At 44.4% G+C, this 18,632-nt stretch overlaps 1 protein-coding gene across 1 annotated transcript in view; it reads right to left on the bottom strand.

Annotated features, from left to right (window-relative positions):
• The window catches only part of LOC124548990 (calcium-activated chloride channel regulator 1-like), a 369,808-nt gene extending 356,814 nt beyond the window's left edge, over positions 1–12,994 (bottom strand). Inside the window, exon 1 of the mRNA XM_047125209.1 lies at positions 12,467–12,994. Coding sequence (XP_046981165.1) covers positions 12,467–12,652 — 186 coding nt within the window. The 5' untranslated portion in view covers positions 12,653–12,994. The remainder of the gene's footprint in view (positions 1–12,466) is intronic.
• Positions 12,995–18,632: the final 5,638 nt, after the last annotated feature.

The following is an 18,632-nucleotide window of genomic DNA, read 5'->3' as shown; positions in this document are numbered from 1 at the left end:
GGGAAGAGCTTGTTAACGAGCTTAAAAATCATCTGTTTTAAGCAGACGTGTGATAGTTGATCACTGAAGGCAGAAAAAGTGCGAAAAGTTGGCAAAAATCTCGCTCAGGAAAGGACGACGACACGAACAAAATCCTTCGCAACAAGATAAGTGCCATCTTCCAAAGAGGATTCTTCCCAATATCTGATGCTATTATTTTCGTGCAGGTAGGTACGGAACTACTAATTAATTTTCTCTAATATTATCGCGTGTTTGCCTTTGATGACTCTTCTACGACATACACGAACTCATTACGCTCGTGAGTCGATAGAAGCCACATCGTATTTTTTAAAGAGTTTATTTGAGGAAGCTCTATGAGCAAATAGACGTAGGCACGTTTCAGAATGCGATGGGAACGTTGGGGGACCACTGAAGACGTGTTTCAGCATGGGAAAATCTGCTACATACACACAGTCGACCTGGGCGTTAGTTTGATCGTCGTTGCGAAGTGTGTAGCGTCTAGTGAATTAGCAACTGTGAGGATTCCAAACGCGGAAGAGAAATAATTGATTTCATAGGAACCGAAAATATATTAAGTTTGTATCGGACCAGCGTGATTTGTTTTTCTTTTTTTTCCGACGTATCTGTAAAAACAGACATAACCCTCTCTATAATGAGAGGTTTATGTGTCTTCCACTGAATATTAATGTTTGGAAATTCCTTCAATGGGGAAAACTATTAATCAAAGTTTCGTATCAGGTAAAAGTGCAATCAGTTTCCGTAATAATGCGGACTTTAAATCTTTTAGGGAGTCAGTAAAGCAGTGGAGCTGTAGACTGCCACGAACGCATGTTGTCTCCCGTACGAAAACATTAACAGTCTGCAAAAGCTTTTTTTCGCTTTATATAACAGTGAATACTACACATGCCTCTTTAGGATGATTCATATAGGAAGATTTTCTTGAATAGAGGTTTTTGGATTTTTTTACATTAACATGCGAAATAATTCTCTGCTTACAAGCTTGTAGTACCAACCAGAATGCAGAACGAATATAATTTACACTGCCAAACTGCATGCGTCATCTTTAGATGGAGGTCACCACATCTATTGTCACAGGAGTTAAGGAGTTTGAAAAAGTTTAAGAAACCCGTTTAGACCAATGGAAACTAGTGAAATAAGTTGCAAGACTGTTAGTTTATACGCCTAGCCCCAATGTTATTCAATCTATGCATATACATTCAGCAAACAGTAAAGAAATTCAAGAATAAATTTCGAAGTGAAGATATTAAAACTTTGATGTTTGCCGATGACGTCGTTCTTCGGTAGGAGAGAGCAAAGGACTTGGAAGAGCAGTTGGACGGAATGGATTGTGGCTTGAAAAGAGGTTACATGATGAACAACAACAAAAATAAAAGAAAGGTAATGGGAAGTAATCGAATTAAATAAGACGATGCTAAGGGAATCAGATTAGGAAATGAGACACCAGAAGTAGTAGACGAATTTCGTCATTTGGGCAGCAAGGTGGCGGATAAAGGCCGTAACAGAGAGAACATAAAATGCAGACTGACATCAGGAAGAAAAACGTTTCTGAAAGAGAAATTTGTTAACGTTTAATACAAATTCAAGTGTTAGGAATGTTTTCTGGAGGTATTTGTCTGGAGTCAGATGTAAAACGTGGACGATATACAGTTCAGACAAGAAGAGAACTGAAGCTTTTGAAATGTGGTGGTGTAGCAGAATGCTGAAGATTGGACCGGTACATCGAGCAACTAATGAAGACGCTGAAAAAAAAAGGGAAAGTCGGATGTAGGCTGCAGTAGTTATTCGGAAATGACGAGGCTTGTACAAATAGCATCGAGAGCTGCAACAAATGAGGTTTCGGACTGAAGAAAACAACAACAGAACCGTGAATAAAGACGAATCTGTTCGGCTCCGAATAGAGATTAGGACATCGAATTAAATATAAATATAAAAGTTCTGGTAGTTGCTTCTTTTTTCTTTTCAGTTCAGAACAAGCGTAAAAAAGATTTCTGATGGTGGCCTTATAATCCGAAAATGTCCAACTAAATAAATTAATCCTGCGGAACACACAAAATAATGTGGTTTTGAACTATAATTATGTTTTTCATCCAAGAAGCAACGGAAGAATCAGTAACATCACAGCATGTGTTATATATGCCATAACAGATGAGACAAACGGTTTTCGTGTTTGCGACGACTTCCAACGTTAGGCCTGTCTCGCACTTGACCAGTGTACCGTAAATATGACGGAAGTACTTGTCTCCTGATAGGAAAATGTTACAGGAGAAACAGAGACACCGCAGTGTGAGAAAAGAGCAGATTTGGTAACAGGGCAGCTATTATGTCGGGCGCTCCAAGTGTGCTACTGAGTACAATTGTAGTAGACGCCAGCACAGCGTATCTCTCGTAAAAAACGCCGAATTATCTGTATTCTGTCGAAATTAGTGCTGAACGCTTACTGATTACGTCTGAGAAATGTTTACAATCTGTTGCAGTTTCAAAGTATTGCCTACGAGGTCGTTATTCAGTTCGGCGTACTCGTTAGACGCTGGTTACTGATGTCGTCTCAGTAAACTGAAATCCGTACAAACACAGTGCTTTGCATACTGGACAGAGACGAACGCTGGTGTGCCTCTTTATACAATAATTTTACGACAGTTTAATGAATCTAACAATACCTAGCTGTCATGGTATTTCTTTCTCCAGAGGCGCGGACGATTCTTTATGTACAATATCCTCTTCTGGTGAAGTACAATTTAAGACTGCAAATTGCTATATATTTTACGTAACGAAGTGACTGACTTTAAACTAGTTCTGATACAGTAAATCGAAACAAGCACTATTAAAACACCTTGTTCTCATTTGCTTCATCATTCTTAACTCCAGAAATGAATGGGGCTGTTTACCGAGTGTGGAACGAGTGTCGTGCGATTGACAACGACCTGAACGAGTCCCGTCTCTTCATTCCTACTACTGTGGACCTGAAATCGTACAGCAGTAAAGTTCCTCTTTTGCTGAAGTGTTCACGCCTGATCTTAAAACAGTGCAGATCGCCACTTACTTTTGGAAAGCGATTTTAGGCCTACAAAACTCCTGAGACAGTTAAGTGGGTTGCTGTTCCCAATTCACTAACACCTACTAAGATCAAAATAGGTAACGCAGTTGGCAGACTACGCTTCAGTGGTAGGATACTGGAAAAACGAAGTGAGTCCACAAAGGAGACAGCTTACAAGTCACTTGTGCGAGTCGAGTGTGTGGGACGGACGTCAAAAGTGGCTAACAGTGGCTACTGACCATGTACGAATGTGGATAACGTGAATGGTTACAAATTTATTTGAGGCATCGCAGAGATGCTGGAAAAACTTAGCTGCAGGCGGTCGAAGATGGACGCATACTTTCCCGCGATAATGCACGTACGACGAAGCAGATTTAAATTATGACTTTAGAAGATTACTACAACCCCTTACGTATAGCTTCCGTAGAGACCGCTAGGACAAGATTGCGCTAATTGCAACGCGCGGTGAAGCGCTTCATACATGAGCGGAAAGGGCAGAAGCCTTAATAACGTAGTAAAATGGGAAATAGTCTCTGCCACGCACTTGGCAGTACTTTACAGAAGCTTCCGCAGCAGCGTTGATGTTGTATCGAAGTGACGGCGGTTCTATATCTGAAACAGCACAACTACGTAACGATCGGGACTGCTTCTAATCTGGTTCTAGTGATCAGACGCTGCTTTTCCTTAGAGAATAAAATTTTTCACCTACGTACTACGCAAGTCAGCTAGGACTTCTTTCCGCGAATAGCAGGGGCAGCAGCGAAGAAACTGTATTAGCTTAGCCTAAGGGCATAGCTTGTTCAACGAAATATTCTGCCATCCGTTGGAAGCTTTTGAGGGTAGGTGTGGCACAGTAACTAAGGATGGACAGCCTTGGGTTCGAATCTCTCTCTTCCCGAGCAAGAGTTCCACGTCTGCACTTCTCTGCTACCTCGCGTACGCACATGAATACAACTGTCGCCGTCGTTCAGTTTTTCGCATTTCTGAGCCGACAGATTTTTTCGAGTTGGAAACCGCACACTTTACCGTGATGAGCTACTGGGTGCTACGCAATGAACTGCGCGCTACATATCCGCTTTCCTGACGCTATACTTTATCCTGGATAGAGAGTCCCCTACACCCACACATTCCAGTAATACCTGGCGTGCTCTTGGGCAGCGTAAGCTGGCGGCTGTTGCTTGTGTCGTACATCCACAGGTTAGAGGATTGTACGAAAGCCTGCACTCGCTTGTAGCACACCTCTTTTCTTCAGGAATTGTGGATACGCAGTGTAGTTACAATTAAACGTTCGCTACTTGAGATGGCCTCCATGAAAAACGAGTAATGCAGGGCAGTGAAACTGTGTGGAAAGATTTGTAAGGAAATGCGGAAGAGACATAATGAATGAACCGTTGAAAGAAACACATTTTAATTTCCATATGGGAGGGTAACGTGTTAACTGCGAACCATGTTTACGACCCAGATAACAAACGTTGTTCAACGTCGCGACCGTCTGCATCCACGATAGCCTGGAACCGCACTAGAAATACCATTTCACAATCGTTCGCATCACATTCCGAACGGTGAGCCATGCAACGTTCAGCTGTCGTGACACGGCACATGCACTGTTGAAAATCGCGCACTGTATCCAACGTTCTCATCCACAGCAACAATAACTTCTTCAACAATTTGTGGCGCAATTTGGCCGACGGGCTTTCCCAGGAGCAATTCCCAAATCACCATTTAATTTGAACTTTCGAATCGTGTTCCTCAACCTCGGTACGGAAAGAGGGGCCTCTCCCGTTTCCTGCAACGCATCGGTACTGGCGACGAGCAGAAGCACGATTTCTGCTGTCTCGATAGAACGGCTTTACGAGTAAAGTCCTGCTCACCTTGCACAGATCAATGTCGACTGTTTGCAGCTGCAATGCACACCAATACTTGTGTTTCAACCCTACGTCAGCATACCAGTATCGGCGCCTAACGGCAAGTCATGACACCTAACGCTACTAACAGTGCAAATCACGTAGCGTACACTGTCTGAACGTCATTCCTACAAAGTTTGGTACCCATACAGCAAATAACGTTCGTCTGCACTGGCTCAATTACCGAAAATTAAAAACACCTTGTAGATGGCGAGACGGCAGTTCACATCAGCCTTCTTCCAGGGGTCTCGGGGTAAAGATGCCTTTCCACAGTTTACCAAACTGCGGCACCCGACATGCACATCAAGCGCGAAACACATCTTTATGACGAGTCGGCGTGACTTTAGTTAGAAGATTGTTGTTACTATCAGGAATTTATATACGAGGTACAAAAACTGCACAATATCGAGTTACATCTCGACAAAACGTCAGACTGGATGCTACAGTAGAGAAATACAAAACTGAACACCTAACCAAATTTAAAAAGACGGTATCTTTATGACTGTAGAATTTATGAACCACAAATAGAGTCAGTCATAAGATACAGATATGCATGAGAGCAGAGGTATAAACTGGAAATGTAAATAGGCTCAGTTGTAGCAAATGGGAGGGTACGATTCATCGGTAGCGTACTGGGAACTGCAGCTTGTCTACAATGCAGATTGCGTATGAAACACTTGAAGGAGCTGCTTGAAATCTGTGGGACTAGCATCAGGTAGACCAACAGGGGTCGTTGAGCCTGTACGTAGAACGGTCACAGGCTTGTCTGAATGGCGGGAGAGTGTAACATGATTGTTGGCAAGACTTAGATGGTTGACACTGGACGCAAAGGCACTGTGTAACTCGCTGTGTAACCTGCTTAAAAAAGTTTACGGACCGTCTTTCACGACAGAAAAGTCTAATCTCGTAGAGATGGAACAGATGAAATTAGGTAAACTGCAGTTCGCACAGAAGCGTACGAACAGTCATTCTTCCCATACGCTCTCCGCGAGTCGAACGGAAAGGAGTCTCAATATCGTAAGGGACACGAATTTCGATAGCGGCTAAGGTAATCAATCATAGAGTCAGTCGCACCCCTTACGCATCGTTTGTTCTCTGGAATGTTCGCAGATGAATGCGCCTTTTCCGGCAGGAGGCACCATTGTTTCACAATACCCAAGCGTTGCCGCAGACGCGCATTTATGTGAAGTTTCCAGGCAACTGGGTGACTGATCGGTTTACTTGCTCAGGATGCCAGTAAGTACACCCGGAGTCAGTAGAAAAGTCAGTATCGCCATGCTCTGTCAGCAACATTAGTTAGTAGGTTGTATCATTGCTCGAATAACTATTAAGACGACTGTAAACTCTTATAACATGAAGGTGTAACTTGGGAAAGGAAACCTGCGATGGAAAACTCCTGTGTGAAAATGCAACTAAATTTGCATGAGCACGTTTGGGTCTAACCACTGTTAGTAAGTGTGTTACTAACGAGCGAAACAGATGAAGCACATGGTATGAGCTGTTATCCTTTTTCATTTAAAACTGAAGAGCTCTTACTATTCATAAAGAAAAGACAAGACGTTTCTGTTTTAGGAAGTTCGGGGAGGTTTCATACGAAGCGCGTTCTCTTATTTACACATCGCTTACGGAAGTCCCAAAGCAGCAAAGAAAACAGTTTCCATTGAAAATCAGCAGAATATAGAGGGAGGGAAGTTACGAGAAAATATCCCCGCCCTTGTCCCCCTTTTTTTAAACTGATAGCATGCGAATTTTGTAACGTTCGTGTAACAACTTATTATTTTGACCATAGATTAGATGTATCAAAAATAGTCACATTACCGGTTTCGGTAAATATTTGCCATCTTCGGATGTGCGTAATACACAAAGAGCTTCTTAGAGATATAAAAATATCGTTAGGCACTTCGAACATCATAAAGCCATTTAACATTTCAATGAATGTGCAGCATATAGTCATGTCATGAAAGATTAGATGTGATGATTTGACGACTTACGTTCATTGAAATGTTAAATGACTTTACGATGTTTAACGTCCGTAACTATATCTGTATATCCGTAAGCCGATTTGCAGTAGAGTTTTGAAACATCGAACATAATGAATTACCTAGAAGAAAACGATTTATTGACAAATAACGAACACTGATTCAGAAAATACCTTCCGTGCGAAACGTTCTCACGAAGTAATGAGAGCTATTGACAGGGGATGTCAACCTGATTCCATACTCTCAGTTTTCCGGAAGGCTTTCGATCCAGCTTCTCACAGGCTTTCTAATCAAATTGCGTGGCTCCGGAGTATCGTCTCAGTTGTCTCACTGGATTCTTGATTTCCTTTCAGAAAGGTCACGGTTCGTAATAACTGACGGAAAGTCATCGAATAAAACAGAAGCAATTCTGGCGTTTCGCAAGGAAGTGTCATAGGCCCTCTGCTGTTCCTGATCCACCTAAACAATTTAGGAGAAACCCTGAGCAGACCTCTTAAATTCTTTGCAGATGGTGCTGTCATTTACCGTCATGTAATGTCATCAGGTGATCAAAATGATTTGCAAAATGATCCAGACATAATATCTGTATGGTGCGAAAAGTGGCAATTCACTCTAAATAATGCAAAGTGTGAAGTCATCCACATGAGCACAAAAAAAGTCCACAAAATTTTGGTTTCACGATAAATCACGCAGAGAAAAGACTGCGGTTTATTGACAGAAAGAAAAAGTAACAGGTCTACTAAAACACTGCTTACAACACGCCCTCTTCTGGAGTACTGCTGCGCGGCGTGCGATCAGCATCAGAGGGGATTGACGGAGGACATCGCAAAATTTCAAAGAAGGGCAGCTCGTTCTGTATTATTGCAAAATAAGGGAGACATTGCCACGGACAGTCGTTAGAACAAAGGCGTTTTTCGCTACGGAATGATCATCTCATGAAATTTAAATCACCAACTTCTGCTCAGAGTTTGAAAATATCTTGTTGGCACTCACGTAAATAGGGAGACATGATCATAATAATAATATCGCAGTTAGCACAGAAAGATTGAAGTGTTCATTTTTCCCGCACGCTCTTCGAGAGTGGAAAGGTAGATAAGTAGCTCGAAGATGGTTCGATGAATGCTCTGCCAGACACTTCATTGTAGAGGAAATAAATTTATCGAATGAATACATGATAATTGCGAATATTTTGCGAATAAAATCGTTTAATATTTGAGTTTATGTATTACGTAATTTCGGTTATCGCCATCATCAGGTCAAAACATGCAACTTGTAAAACGAGGTTCACTGTCAATACTACTGAAAATTACGCCTAATCGAACCCTCAACACAGTTATCGTCCAGATTAGGCGTAGATTTTATTGATACTGAGACTGAATTGTGTTTTCCAAGTCCTGTTTTTGAGCTGATGATGCCAGTAGCCGAAACGACCTTATAAATAAAGTCAGTTATTAAGCGCTCTCGACAGTTTTCTCCACCTTTTTAGTGCAGCGGTTCTCTCGGTGCTTTCACAGAAATTATAAGAGGCGCGAGTCGACTTCCGCAGCCCGGCGCCTGGCGCTCAAGATTACTCTGCGCCGCGCGCACCGGGGACTTTATGGCACCTCCGCCGTACTTTCCGGCCGCGCATTAAAATTCACGCCTTTACCGAAAGCTGCTGGGCCGGGCAGTAAAGCCACGCGAGAGCGCCGAGAGATTGTCCCGGGCTCTCAGGCCCCCCTCACTCACCCTCTCCAGGGAGTCCGGACGACACGGCGATCGAGCGCCGGCGCGTGCCGCGGCTGGAAGCACTGGACAGATCCAGTCGACGGCGACTCTTCGGCCGCGGCTAGCAAAGCCTTTTCCTCTCCTCCATGTGGGGCGTCTCCTATGCGCCGCATTGCAACCCTCTCACATACATTATGTCTCGTGGTTGATTACAGCGTATGAAATCACAGAGAGGCAGAAAAAAAGAACCTTCAACTTTATCTACACTAACATAACTACTTTGTAATTCACGCTTAAATGTTTCGCAGAGAGTTCACCGTCGAGTTTCAAATTATTATTCGACCGTTGTTTTTGTACAGCACGTGGGTTAAATGAACCCCTAAGGCTTCTCTTACGAGCTCTGATTTCTCTTATTTTATTACGATGGTCACTTCCCCTTGGCTAGGTGGGAGCCAAGAAAATATTTTGGCATTCAGAGGAAAGGATTGGTGATTGAAATTTCGTGAAAAGATCTTGCTGCAACGAAATAAGCCTTTTGTTTTAATCGCTGTCACCCTAACATCCTTATCATATCCTTGACAATCCCTCCTGTTTCACAATAATACAAACCGAGCTTCCGTTCTTTGAACTTTTTCGATGTCCTCCGTCAATCCTGATCCCACACAGCGCAGCAATACTCCAGAAAGTGATGGACAAACGTAGCGTAGGCAGCCTCTCCACAGAGATTTGTTCCATCTCTTAGTATTCCGCCAATAAAACGTAGTCTTTGCTCCGCCTTACTCAAAACGTATTCTATCTCAAGATCCCAATCTAACATGTCATTCTGACCCCTAGGCGATCTATTGTATACCCGAAATTCTACAATACTCTTGTCGACGAATTAACACTTTTTGTTCTAGATCAACTTTTCGCAATTCCCTTTTAATTTTCTGAAGACATTATTAGATTGTAAACGACAGCACTAAATGCAAACAATCTATGAGGGCTGCTCAGATTGTCTTCTAAATTGTTTGTATTGATTAAAACAGCTTAAGGCCTATAACACTTCCATGGGAGACCACAGATATTTCCGTTTCACTAATGACTTCCCGTCAATTACTCGGAACTGTGACCTATCTATCAGTAAATTACGGATCTTGTAGCACAACTGAGACGTTAGTCTATATAAGCGCGCAATATGATCAGAAGCTACTTACGAGGAACGCTGTCAAAAGCCTTCTGCAAGTCTAGGAATTTAGAAATTAGATCGAGTATTAACTACTGGTAAGACGTGTTGCGGCCGAAGAAAGCTATCTTCAAGTGTGAAATATGAGGAGTATGATAGCTAATACCGGCATTGGTTTTGACGGCTGCACCAGCTAATGCTAGTGACAGCTATCGCACTGTCTGTATTGCAGATCTGAAGCCGTCGCACCAATAAATAATACGCGACGTACGCAGCGCTTCGTGTATAAAATTGTCTGTTACTGATGTGGCCAGTCTTGAGTTTACTCCGACGTATGAAATATTCTAATAACTTATGGGAATGCAGACGATTGCCGTCTTCGACAAATGTGCCTACGGAATAATTGGTTGTTCACCTATCCAAACGTCGGCCGTTGTCGAAGACGTCATCCGGCTGCATTCCCGTAAGTTGTTGAACAACTGACGTAGTTGACTGCCTGATTCTCGAGCAAAATCGTCACCATAACTAAGCGTCGAAAAAACGAACTTATCGTTTTCGTTGAACTATCCGAATACTAACACGTGCGTGCAACATTGGTGACACTTCTTAGAGTTATCCGCATCATGTAACACATTTCTGCACAGCTTCGGAATCCGTTATACGCGTTTCGGACAAGTTAAATCTCTGTCATCATCAGCTTTAATGGTAATTACTAAGAGATGCGTGTATCGTGTATACAACAGGTGTATACAAAGTGCATATGATGTATACACTACAAGAAATGGCGCCTGTCACTACTGGAAACAGAGCCACAAGTTACACGAGTCCACTTCTGTATTAACTGAAGTAACGCCATGTGGTGACGTATAACCCTCCGAAACGAGTAGTGGAGATAAAATAGTGACGGTTACAGCCAGCTGTATTAGTCATAACAAGACGTCCTTTCAATATAAAGCGGTATGACTCCTGTCACTGTTTAATATTGTCGTCATCGCTATACCACGGAATCCTCAGTCTCCAAATACTACGCGTTGCTCTGTCCGCTTGTAAGATACCACGGTAGCGGAATCACGACGTCATTCACTGAGTCCGTAACAGATATGTTTGTGCATTTAGAAATATTTATTGCAGAGTGGAAGTTTATTGCTGCAAAAGTTACTGGAGTACTTTCGAGAAATACTGTGAATTTGCTGACGGGTTCGTCCGTTCAGATGCGTGATATGTACCGGCTGATTTTATTTTTTTTTGCTTAAATTTAGTTAGTATTTAGATACACAGGCTGCGCTACGTAGAAAAGTTGATGATTCCTGTCACTTAAATTCCGTTGCAGAACCTATCGCGTCGTATCCCGACGAGACGAAACACTCATGTACAGTACAGATCTTTGCTCTTCCAAACGTTGTTTCTATGAATTACAGCGTTACGTATTTTGTCGCGCCTTCGACGTATTGCTGCGTGTTGATCCTATGAATTTTCTAAAAAAACGGTTCAACAACTGGATGAATTTGTAACGTTGTGTCACTACAGTTGCGACAATCCGACCGTTTTCGAACACTTGAGCTGAAGTAAGTTCCGCAAACAATCAAGTCTGCGTAAATCACTAGTCGTCAAAAATTATAAGAAAATCATATTGCTGCGCGTTGACCCTATGAATTTTCTAAAAAACGGTTCAACAACTGGATGAATTTGTAACGTTGTGTCACTACAGTTGCGACAATCCGACCGTTTTCGAACACTTGAGCTGAAGTAAGTTCCGCAAACAATCAAGTCTGCGTAAATCACTCATCGTCAAAAATTATAAGAAAATCATATTGCTGCGCGTTGATCCTATGAATTTTCTAAAAAACGGTTCAACAACTGGATGAATTTGTAACGTTGTGTCACTACAGTTGCGACAATCCGACCGTTTTCGAACACTTGAGCTGACGTAAGTTCCGCAAACAATCAAGTCTGCGTAAATCACTCATCGTCAAAAATTATAAGAAAATCATGTGCAGTTATTTAGAGAAATCATGACCACTCAGAGGAATAAATACATCCAAAAAGGTCTTTCAAAAGACAGCCGAGATTGCGACATAATACAATGTTTATGCACTGACGTACTGTCGCGTTTCAAAATTGTCCATGTTAAAATGTCACCGTTTGTGGCAAACGATAATTTCATTTGTAGCTGAGCTACAATTCTTTTCGAATTATACTGTTAGTAATGTGGCATGTAGGGATACGATACACCGTTGTGAAAGTAAACAACCACATTTCTGTAGTTCGCTAAGGCGGTTTTATAGTTTCGTGCCTCAACCTGTGCGAAACCAATCAGCAGGTACAATACTGTTCTTCTGACATGAACATTGTGTGAGATCGTTTAATGCACTCCGATATTACATACTTGGTTCGACAGACTGTGAGATTCGAAAGCTCTTTTTTTTTTTTACCGCGACGAATATTTGCAAGTCTACAGAGACGCCAGTAATCATATTGGCAAGTCGGTGGTGATAAAGCACAAAAGTTAAGCTGTACAAGTGGATACGATAGGTGATATATATATGTTTTCCACACTGAACATTTGCTTGTTAATTTGTCGGACACTTTCGCCCAGTGGCGCACACAGGCATCACTTGTTGCAGACACTTTCACGGCGCGGCTGAGCGGGGCCTACCTCCAGGTTGTTGAGGATGGCTCTGCAGTTGTCGGCCGGGACGGAGTCGTCGATGGCGACGATGACGCCGTCGTAGCCGCCGTTCTTGAGCAGCGCGGGTCCGGCGGTCACCTCCCACGCACAGAGCGCGACTGTCACCGCCGCAACCGCAGCGGCCCACAACAATCCACTGCACGCACTCGCCATTGTCGGCCGGCGACCAGGTCACACGCACACGATAGAATACCCGCAGTTTGCTTCAGCTGTCATGCACTATTCGACGACTTCCGCAAAAAGAAAGAAGTTGCAAATGAGAAACAGGAGGGAAGGAAAAAAAGAAAACAAAGTTGCTTTCGTCGAGTTTCGCCGGCCACTTTGTGTATATTAGTCACAGGGGTCGTTTCGGTTCTTGTCGTTAGTCTCGCATCGTGCGAGCGGCTATCGTTGCTATAGCGACGTGCCGGATGCGGTCGAGCGTGTCGGTGCGTCGGCGTTCGGACAGGCGGGAGGACGTACGGAGATGTACTGGGTCCTCGCAACCGACCACGAGCGAAGCAGCGCCGCTACTGCGAGAGCTTTGCCGAGCGCGCGCCGCCGTGCCGCCGCCGCCAGCGCCGCTACGCGGCCGCCTGCGGAACCGACGACCCCCCACCACGCGCTACTGCTACCCCCACCGCCGCCGCCCGCGCCGCGCGATCGTCGCCGGCTCCGGCATCGGCAGCAGCTTGTGCCTGGCCCAGAAGCGCTCCGCTGCGTTTCCGGGCCGTTGCGGGGAGCAACGGAGCTTCGTCAGCGGCGCTGCGTCGCTGGCTGAGGCGGCGACGGCCGCAGAAGCCTCGGCCCTTTTGCTCACCACGCCGCTCGCATGGGTGCTCGGTAGAGGTCTCTGTGGATAAAGCCTGGCGTAAACCGGACCGAACGACAATTCTCTCTGATGTAAACAGTAGCGGAGATTTCGCGAGCTGGATTCGGTCGTGTTCAGTTGCATTCGCTACTGCTCGCCCGCGTTCCGCTTATTTTACTTTATCTGCCCGCAGACAGAAGTTTTTCAGCCCAAAATTTGAATATGTCCAATGCTTCCTGCATTCGCTACTATAATTAATCGAGATTTCATTTACTGCTATAATTTGGACAGGTCAGCACATATTGTATGTCACAATCACGTTTGTCGTCGTGTTCGTCTGTAAGGGCCCGTTGACGCTCATGCAAATCGACCGTCTTAACTTCTCGCTGTTCCGTATCTTCTGTAGTGGAGGGTAGTCGTTTGAGGCTCTGTGAGTTCAGGAACCTTTTGTGGTATTCAAGACTTCCATGTCCAGAGAAATGCCCTTATAAGATGTGGCGTTCACCACGCTTCACGATGCGTTCACGCTCAGTTCTTATTCTGTTAGTGATTCCTCACTCCGTCATCGTTGCCAAAAGGGAGCAGAGGCGGGTAATTACCTCCCTCCTCCCTCATTGGTCTGTGGTTTAGTAAAACCTCAACAAAAACTAAATGTCGTTTATTTGTTGTTATTTTAAAAATGGAAGTGCTCAAAGAAAATTCTTTTTCATTGTTTAGTCAGGCGCTAATGTTGGTTAGGGTGGGCAGGGGAATGGGGAAACCGGGTAATATCTGATTCCACTCAGAAAGGTTGTGAATGCCTGGTATAGTACATCGAGTGGCGTGGATTTCATGCAAACGATCGGCATGTCATATTTAAGCTTACGTTGATCCTTTTGGAATTTACAGATCTGGAGTTCAGTGGCCAAGCATACCCAGCCGGCTCTCAGAATTTTTGATCTTACGCCTCATTTGCTGTTAGCCTATTTCCTCTGTATGTTATTTGTTGCTGGCGGGTGTTCTTGTACCAGTGTATGTACGTCAATGAATATCCCAGGAATATCAGTTTGTCTGTGTGGTACAGGGTGATGCAACACATAGACATCTACTGGATGTCGGACTTTCAGTAAACCATCAATGGAAGTTCGCGTCGTCTCCGCTTCGGCGCTAACGGCACAGAAAGCCTAATCGTTTGGCTTCCTGTCTATTTCTGTTGTTGACACGTGCTACGTACGCCATTGAGAGGTTGAAGACAATGTAATGTTGTTGATAGAAGAATCGAGATATCGTATATGCTTGTGGGGCCCAAGACATCCACAGGACAAAAGCTGAAGTAAGAGAAATGTGATTAGTAGAAAACAGCCGAAGCACCCAAAGTTACAACAGGGGACGTGAGAAAGGCGACAAATTCACTACAAGCTTGCATTAGACGGGAACGTCATAATCGAAAGCTTCGCTCTGCTTTTTATTTATTTTTTTTTAAAAGAAAGCACTTTGTCTTCAGACCACAAGTGGCACATAGGGATCATCCGACCGCTGTGTCATCCTCAGCTGAGGATGCGGATAGGAGGGGCGCGTGGTCAGCACACCGCTCTCCTGGCGGTTGTGATGGTTTTCTTTTACCGGAGCCACTACTATGCGGTCGAGTGACTCCTCAACTGGCACCACGAAGCTGAGTGCACCCCGAAAAATGGCAACAGCGCATGGCGGCCCAGATTTGGACGATCAGCCATCCAAGTGCCGGCCACGTCCGACAGCGCTTAACTTCCGTGATGGGAACCCGTTATCCACTGCTGCAAGGCGCAAATGTGCCAATACTATGTCGGTTGAAATTTGAAATATATGAAAGACCCTATCATTCCCGACGCTTATGACTGTGGTCTTGGAGATTTTTGATTCTAAATAAAAATGATTTACATGGGATTATGCTTTCTGCTTTCTAACAAAATATATAGTATATTTTATTAAGTAGAATGTGTGACAGATCGATTGGATATTTCAGATTTCGTTCATGTTACCTTATTCATATTATATTCCTTATACGTATTGTACTAAAGTCTTTGAATATCGGAGGTATAGCAGTTATTACATTGCGTAACAACCACCAAAGTTCAAATAAATTACCTTGTCGTCACGTGACCACTCTGTTGTTATGAGGGCAAAACTGCAGCAACTATCCGCTGTGCAAGCGAATTTAAAACATTTTTTTTCCCTATCGATAACTTCTAGCGCTGTCGTCTTTAGTTTATGGTGGCGCTATTGTTCGTAGTATGTGTGTGTTATCTTTCTGGAAATGCTTTGCAATGCTACGTTTTAAATACATTTGCACGGCGTTTACTTGGTGGTTGTCGACGACGTCTCCTGCCTGCATTCCCCCAAGGTATTTGAACTTTTATACGCCGGGAGAAACTCAAGTCCAACCACTAAAATAAATGTCTCCAGTTGCTAATAAGCAGATTGTAGATGTTGATCTTTATTCCGGTTACGTTGGTCGTCTGTAATTGATGTTGCTCTTTTATATTTCCTCTTCAATTTTAATGAGAAGCCAGAGAAACACCTCAACGAACCTGTTAGCAAACCTCTCGAATAGTTCCAAGGAAAGCTACAACTTCAATCCATTGTTACATGGACTACATCCACACGTTTTACGCTTACGTACAAAAACAGATTTCCAGACTCTTCCTTTCCCATATCATTTTGCTTACTTCGTCCAAAGCAGTTCATCTCCATGCAGTGTACCAGTCTCTGAGTATAAGTTAGACTTCGTCAGTCTAACTACATCGTCTCGTACACTGCGTACCGATTATTGGCGCCAAAAAACAACAACGCAGCTTTCACGGGCTGTGTTCGTTATCTCGTGTTGTCTTCCGTTCCGCCGGCCGCGGTGGCCGAGCGGTTCTAGGCGCTTCAGTCCGGAACCGCGCGACTGCTATGGTCGCAGGTTCGAATCCTGCCTTGGGCGTGGATGTGTGTGATGTCCTTAGGTTAGGTTTAAGTAGTTCTAAGCTCTAGGGGACTAATGACCTCTGATGTTAAGGCCCTTAGTGCTCAGACCCATTTTCTTCTGTTCTCTCTATTCGAAACGCTTGTTCGCATGTGCAAGCGATAGTTGTAAAAGTTGGCGAATTGTCTGTGAATGCTCGTTCACAAGTGTTCAATTTCATTTGCTCCGGCGTAAAGCAGGCTTAACAGAAGCTCCGCGAACCTTTATGTAATCGACCCATTAGATTACGAATGTGCAGCCGCCGAAACTGCACTTCTTGAACCTATGTTTTCTGTAATAGTAGATACATACCGGCCGCGCACACCCATTCTCTACCGTGTTAAGGTTTGAAATCAACTTCCATCTCCTGTTACGGAGAGCAAAACCCGAATTTCTCTTACTACGCTCTATGCAAAGTGCAGCGGACAGTTTTTCTCATGTATAGCTGAAATGGAGACCTGACAGTAACGCTACGTAAGGTGGAAATTAAAGATGAAGGGGGGAGAAAGGAAAGGAAAGGGAGCCGGCCGCGGTGGCCGAGCGGTTCTAGGCGCTTCAGTCCGGAACCGCGCTGCTGCTACGGTCGCAGGTTCGAATCCTGCCTCGGGCATGAATGTGTGTGCTTGTCCTTCGTTAGGTTTAAGTAGTTCTTAGTCTAGGGGACTGATAACTTCAGATTGTAAGTCCCATAGTACTCAGAGCCATTTGAACCATTTTGAAGGAAAGGAAAGGTACAGATGATATCAGCTGCTTCGAAACTTTATGTGGAATCAGCGACGATGAGCGTGGTGTAGCGGAGCTCGAACTTCGGACACAGTATTAATCGTGAATGAGCAGACTATTTCGTCACGCTCCTCGGTCCACCCACATTCCCACTTAGCGCTACCACTCACCCACAGACCGCGTCCATGTCCTCCGTGCTCGCTAATCTAAGATTCTTGCTGGAGGTCGAACGTAAACGTGCATCTGCAGCGAAGGTTGTGGATTCATAGCCCATCGGGCGTGTCAGTTATATGAGTGCATGGCGTGTGTTCTTTCGGACATACCTCGGCACGCCGCTCTGTCGACCCACGTTCCCTCTTAGCGGCAGCACTTATCCGTCCATAGAGGAGTATTAGTTACATGATGACGTGTTGTGTGTTCTTTCTGACATGTCCGAAAGAACACACACCACGCATACATATGATTTTACTCTGTAGCTTGTTGGCTTTTGTCTCGCGGTCTTCGAGCGACATTCGTTTAGCAATTTTTCTGACGTTTCACCAGCACATGTGGCCGGAACTGTCAAATGGTTACCCTACAGTGGAGGGCCGATGATCCTGAGACAAAAGGAACAGGCAATAAGTCAACAGCAGGTCGCGAATACGTCAACAATTTGGTGTTGATTCGAACAGTCGAACGACTTGTTGTATTGCAAAAGCAGTGGCACATTTAAGCTAACTTTTTCGAAATTCCCGGTGTTAATCGGGTTGTTATCGTGAGACTGTGATAAATATTTTGAAACATTATGCCGACAGATGCGACACGGAGAGCTTCAGCGTCTACCCCCCTGCTCATGATATGGTGGCACGAGGTTGCAGTGTAGTGAAGGTAGGTCGCTTTTATCGGTGCTTTCTTACGGTCGGACCGCCCTCTGGGGTCGCAATTAGGGCCAATCGCAGCGTCGCGTGACCGACGCCGACGCGTCTGGGGTGTCGTGAGGTCGCCGCCGATATGCGAGGCAGGCTTCTGTCATGGCTAGTGCAGTGGTAGTCAATCTAAACCCTACCACCCGCCCATTAGTGGTGGTTCAAGATTTCATGATTTGCTGTAGGCAGTAGGGTTCAAAAATGGTTCAAATGTCTCTGAGCACTATGGGACTTAACATCTGTGGTCATCAGTCCCCTAGAACTTAGAACTACTTAAGCCTAACTAACCTAAGGACATCACACACATCCAAGCCCGAGGCAGGATTCGAACCTGCGACCGTAGCGGTCACGCGGTTCCAGACTGAAGCGCCTAGAACCGCACGGCCACACCGGCCGGCGGCAGTAGGGGTTTCAAAAATATTGACACTAGGTTCTCATAAAATTTTGACATAAAGTATTTGGTAATTATTATTATACAGCGAGGGGACAAAAAAGTCTTGGGTTAGCGATTTGTACATACACAGATGGTTGCAGTCTCGCTTACGCAAGATATAAAAGGGCAGTGCATTGGTGGAGACGTAATTTCTACTCACGTGATTCGTGTGAAAAGGGTTCCAACGTGACTAAGGCCACACGACGAGAGTAGACAGACTTGGAATGCGGAATGGTAGTTGGAGCTAGACGCATGGAGTATTCCATTTCGGAAATCGTTAAAGAATTCAATATTCCGAGACCCACAGTGTCAAGAGTGTG

This window comes from Schistocerca americana, chromosome 1 (genome assembly GCF_021461395.2).
Source record: "Schistocerca americana isolate TAMUIC-IGC-003095 chromosome 1, iqSchAmer2.1, whole genome shotgun sequence".
Lineage (NCBI taxonomy): Eukaryota > Metazoa > Arthropoda > Insecta > Orthoptera > Acrididae > Schistocerca > Schistocerca americana.
This window is presented reverse-complemented; position numbering and strand designations above follow the sequence as displayed.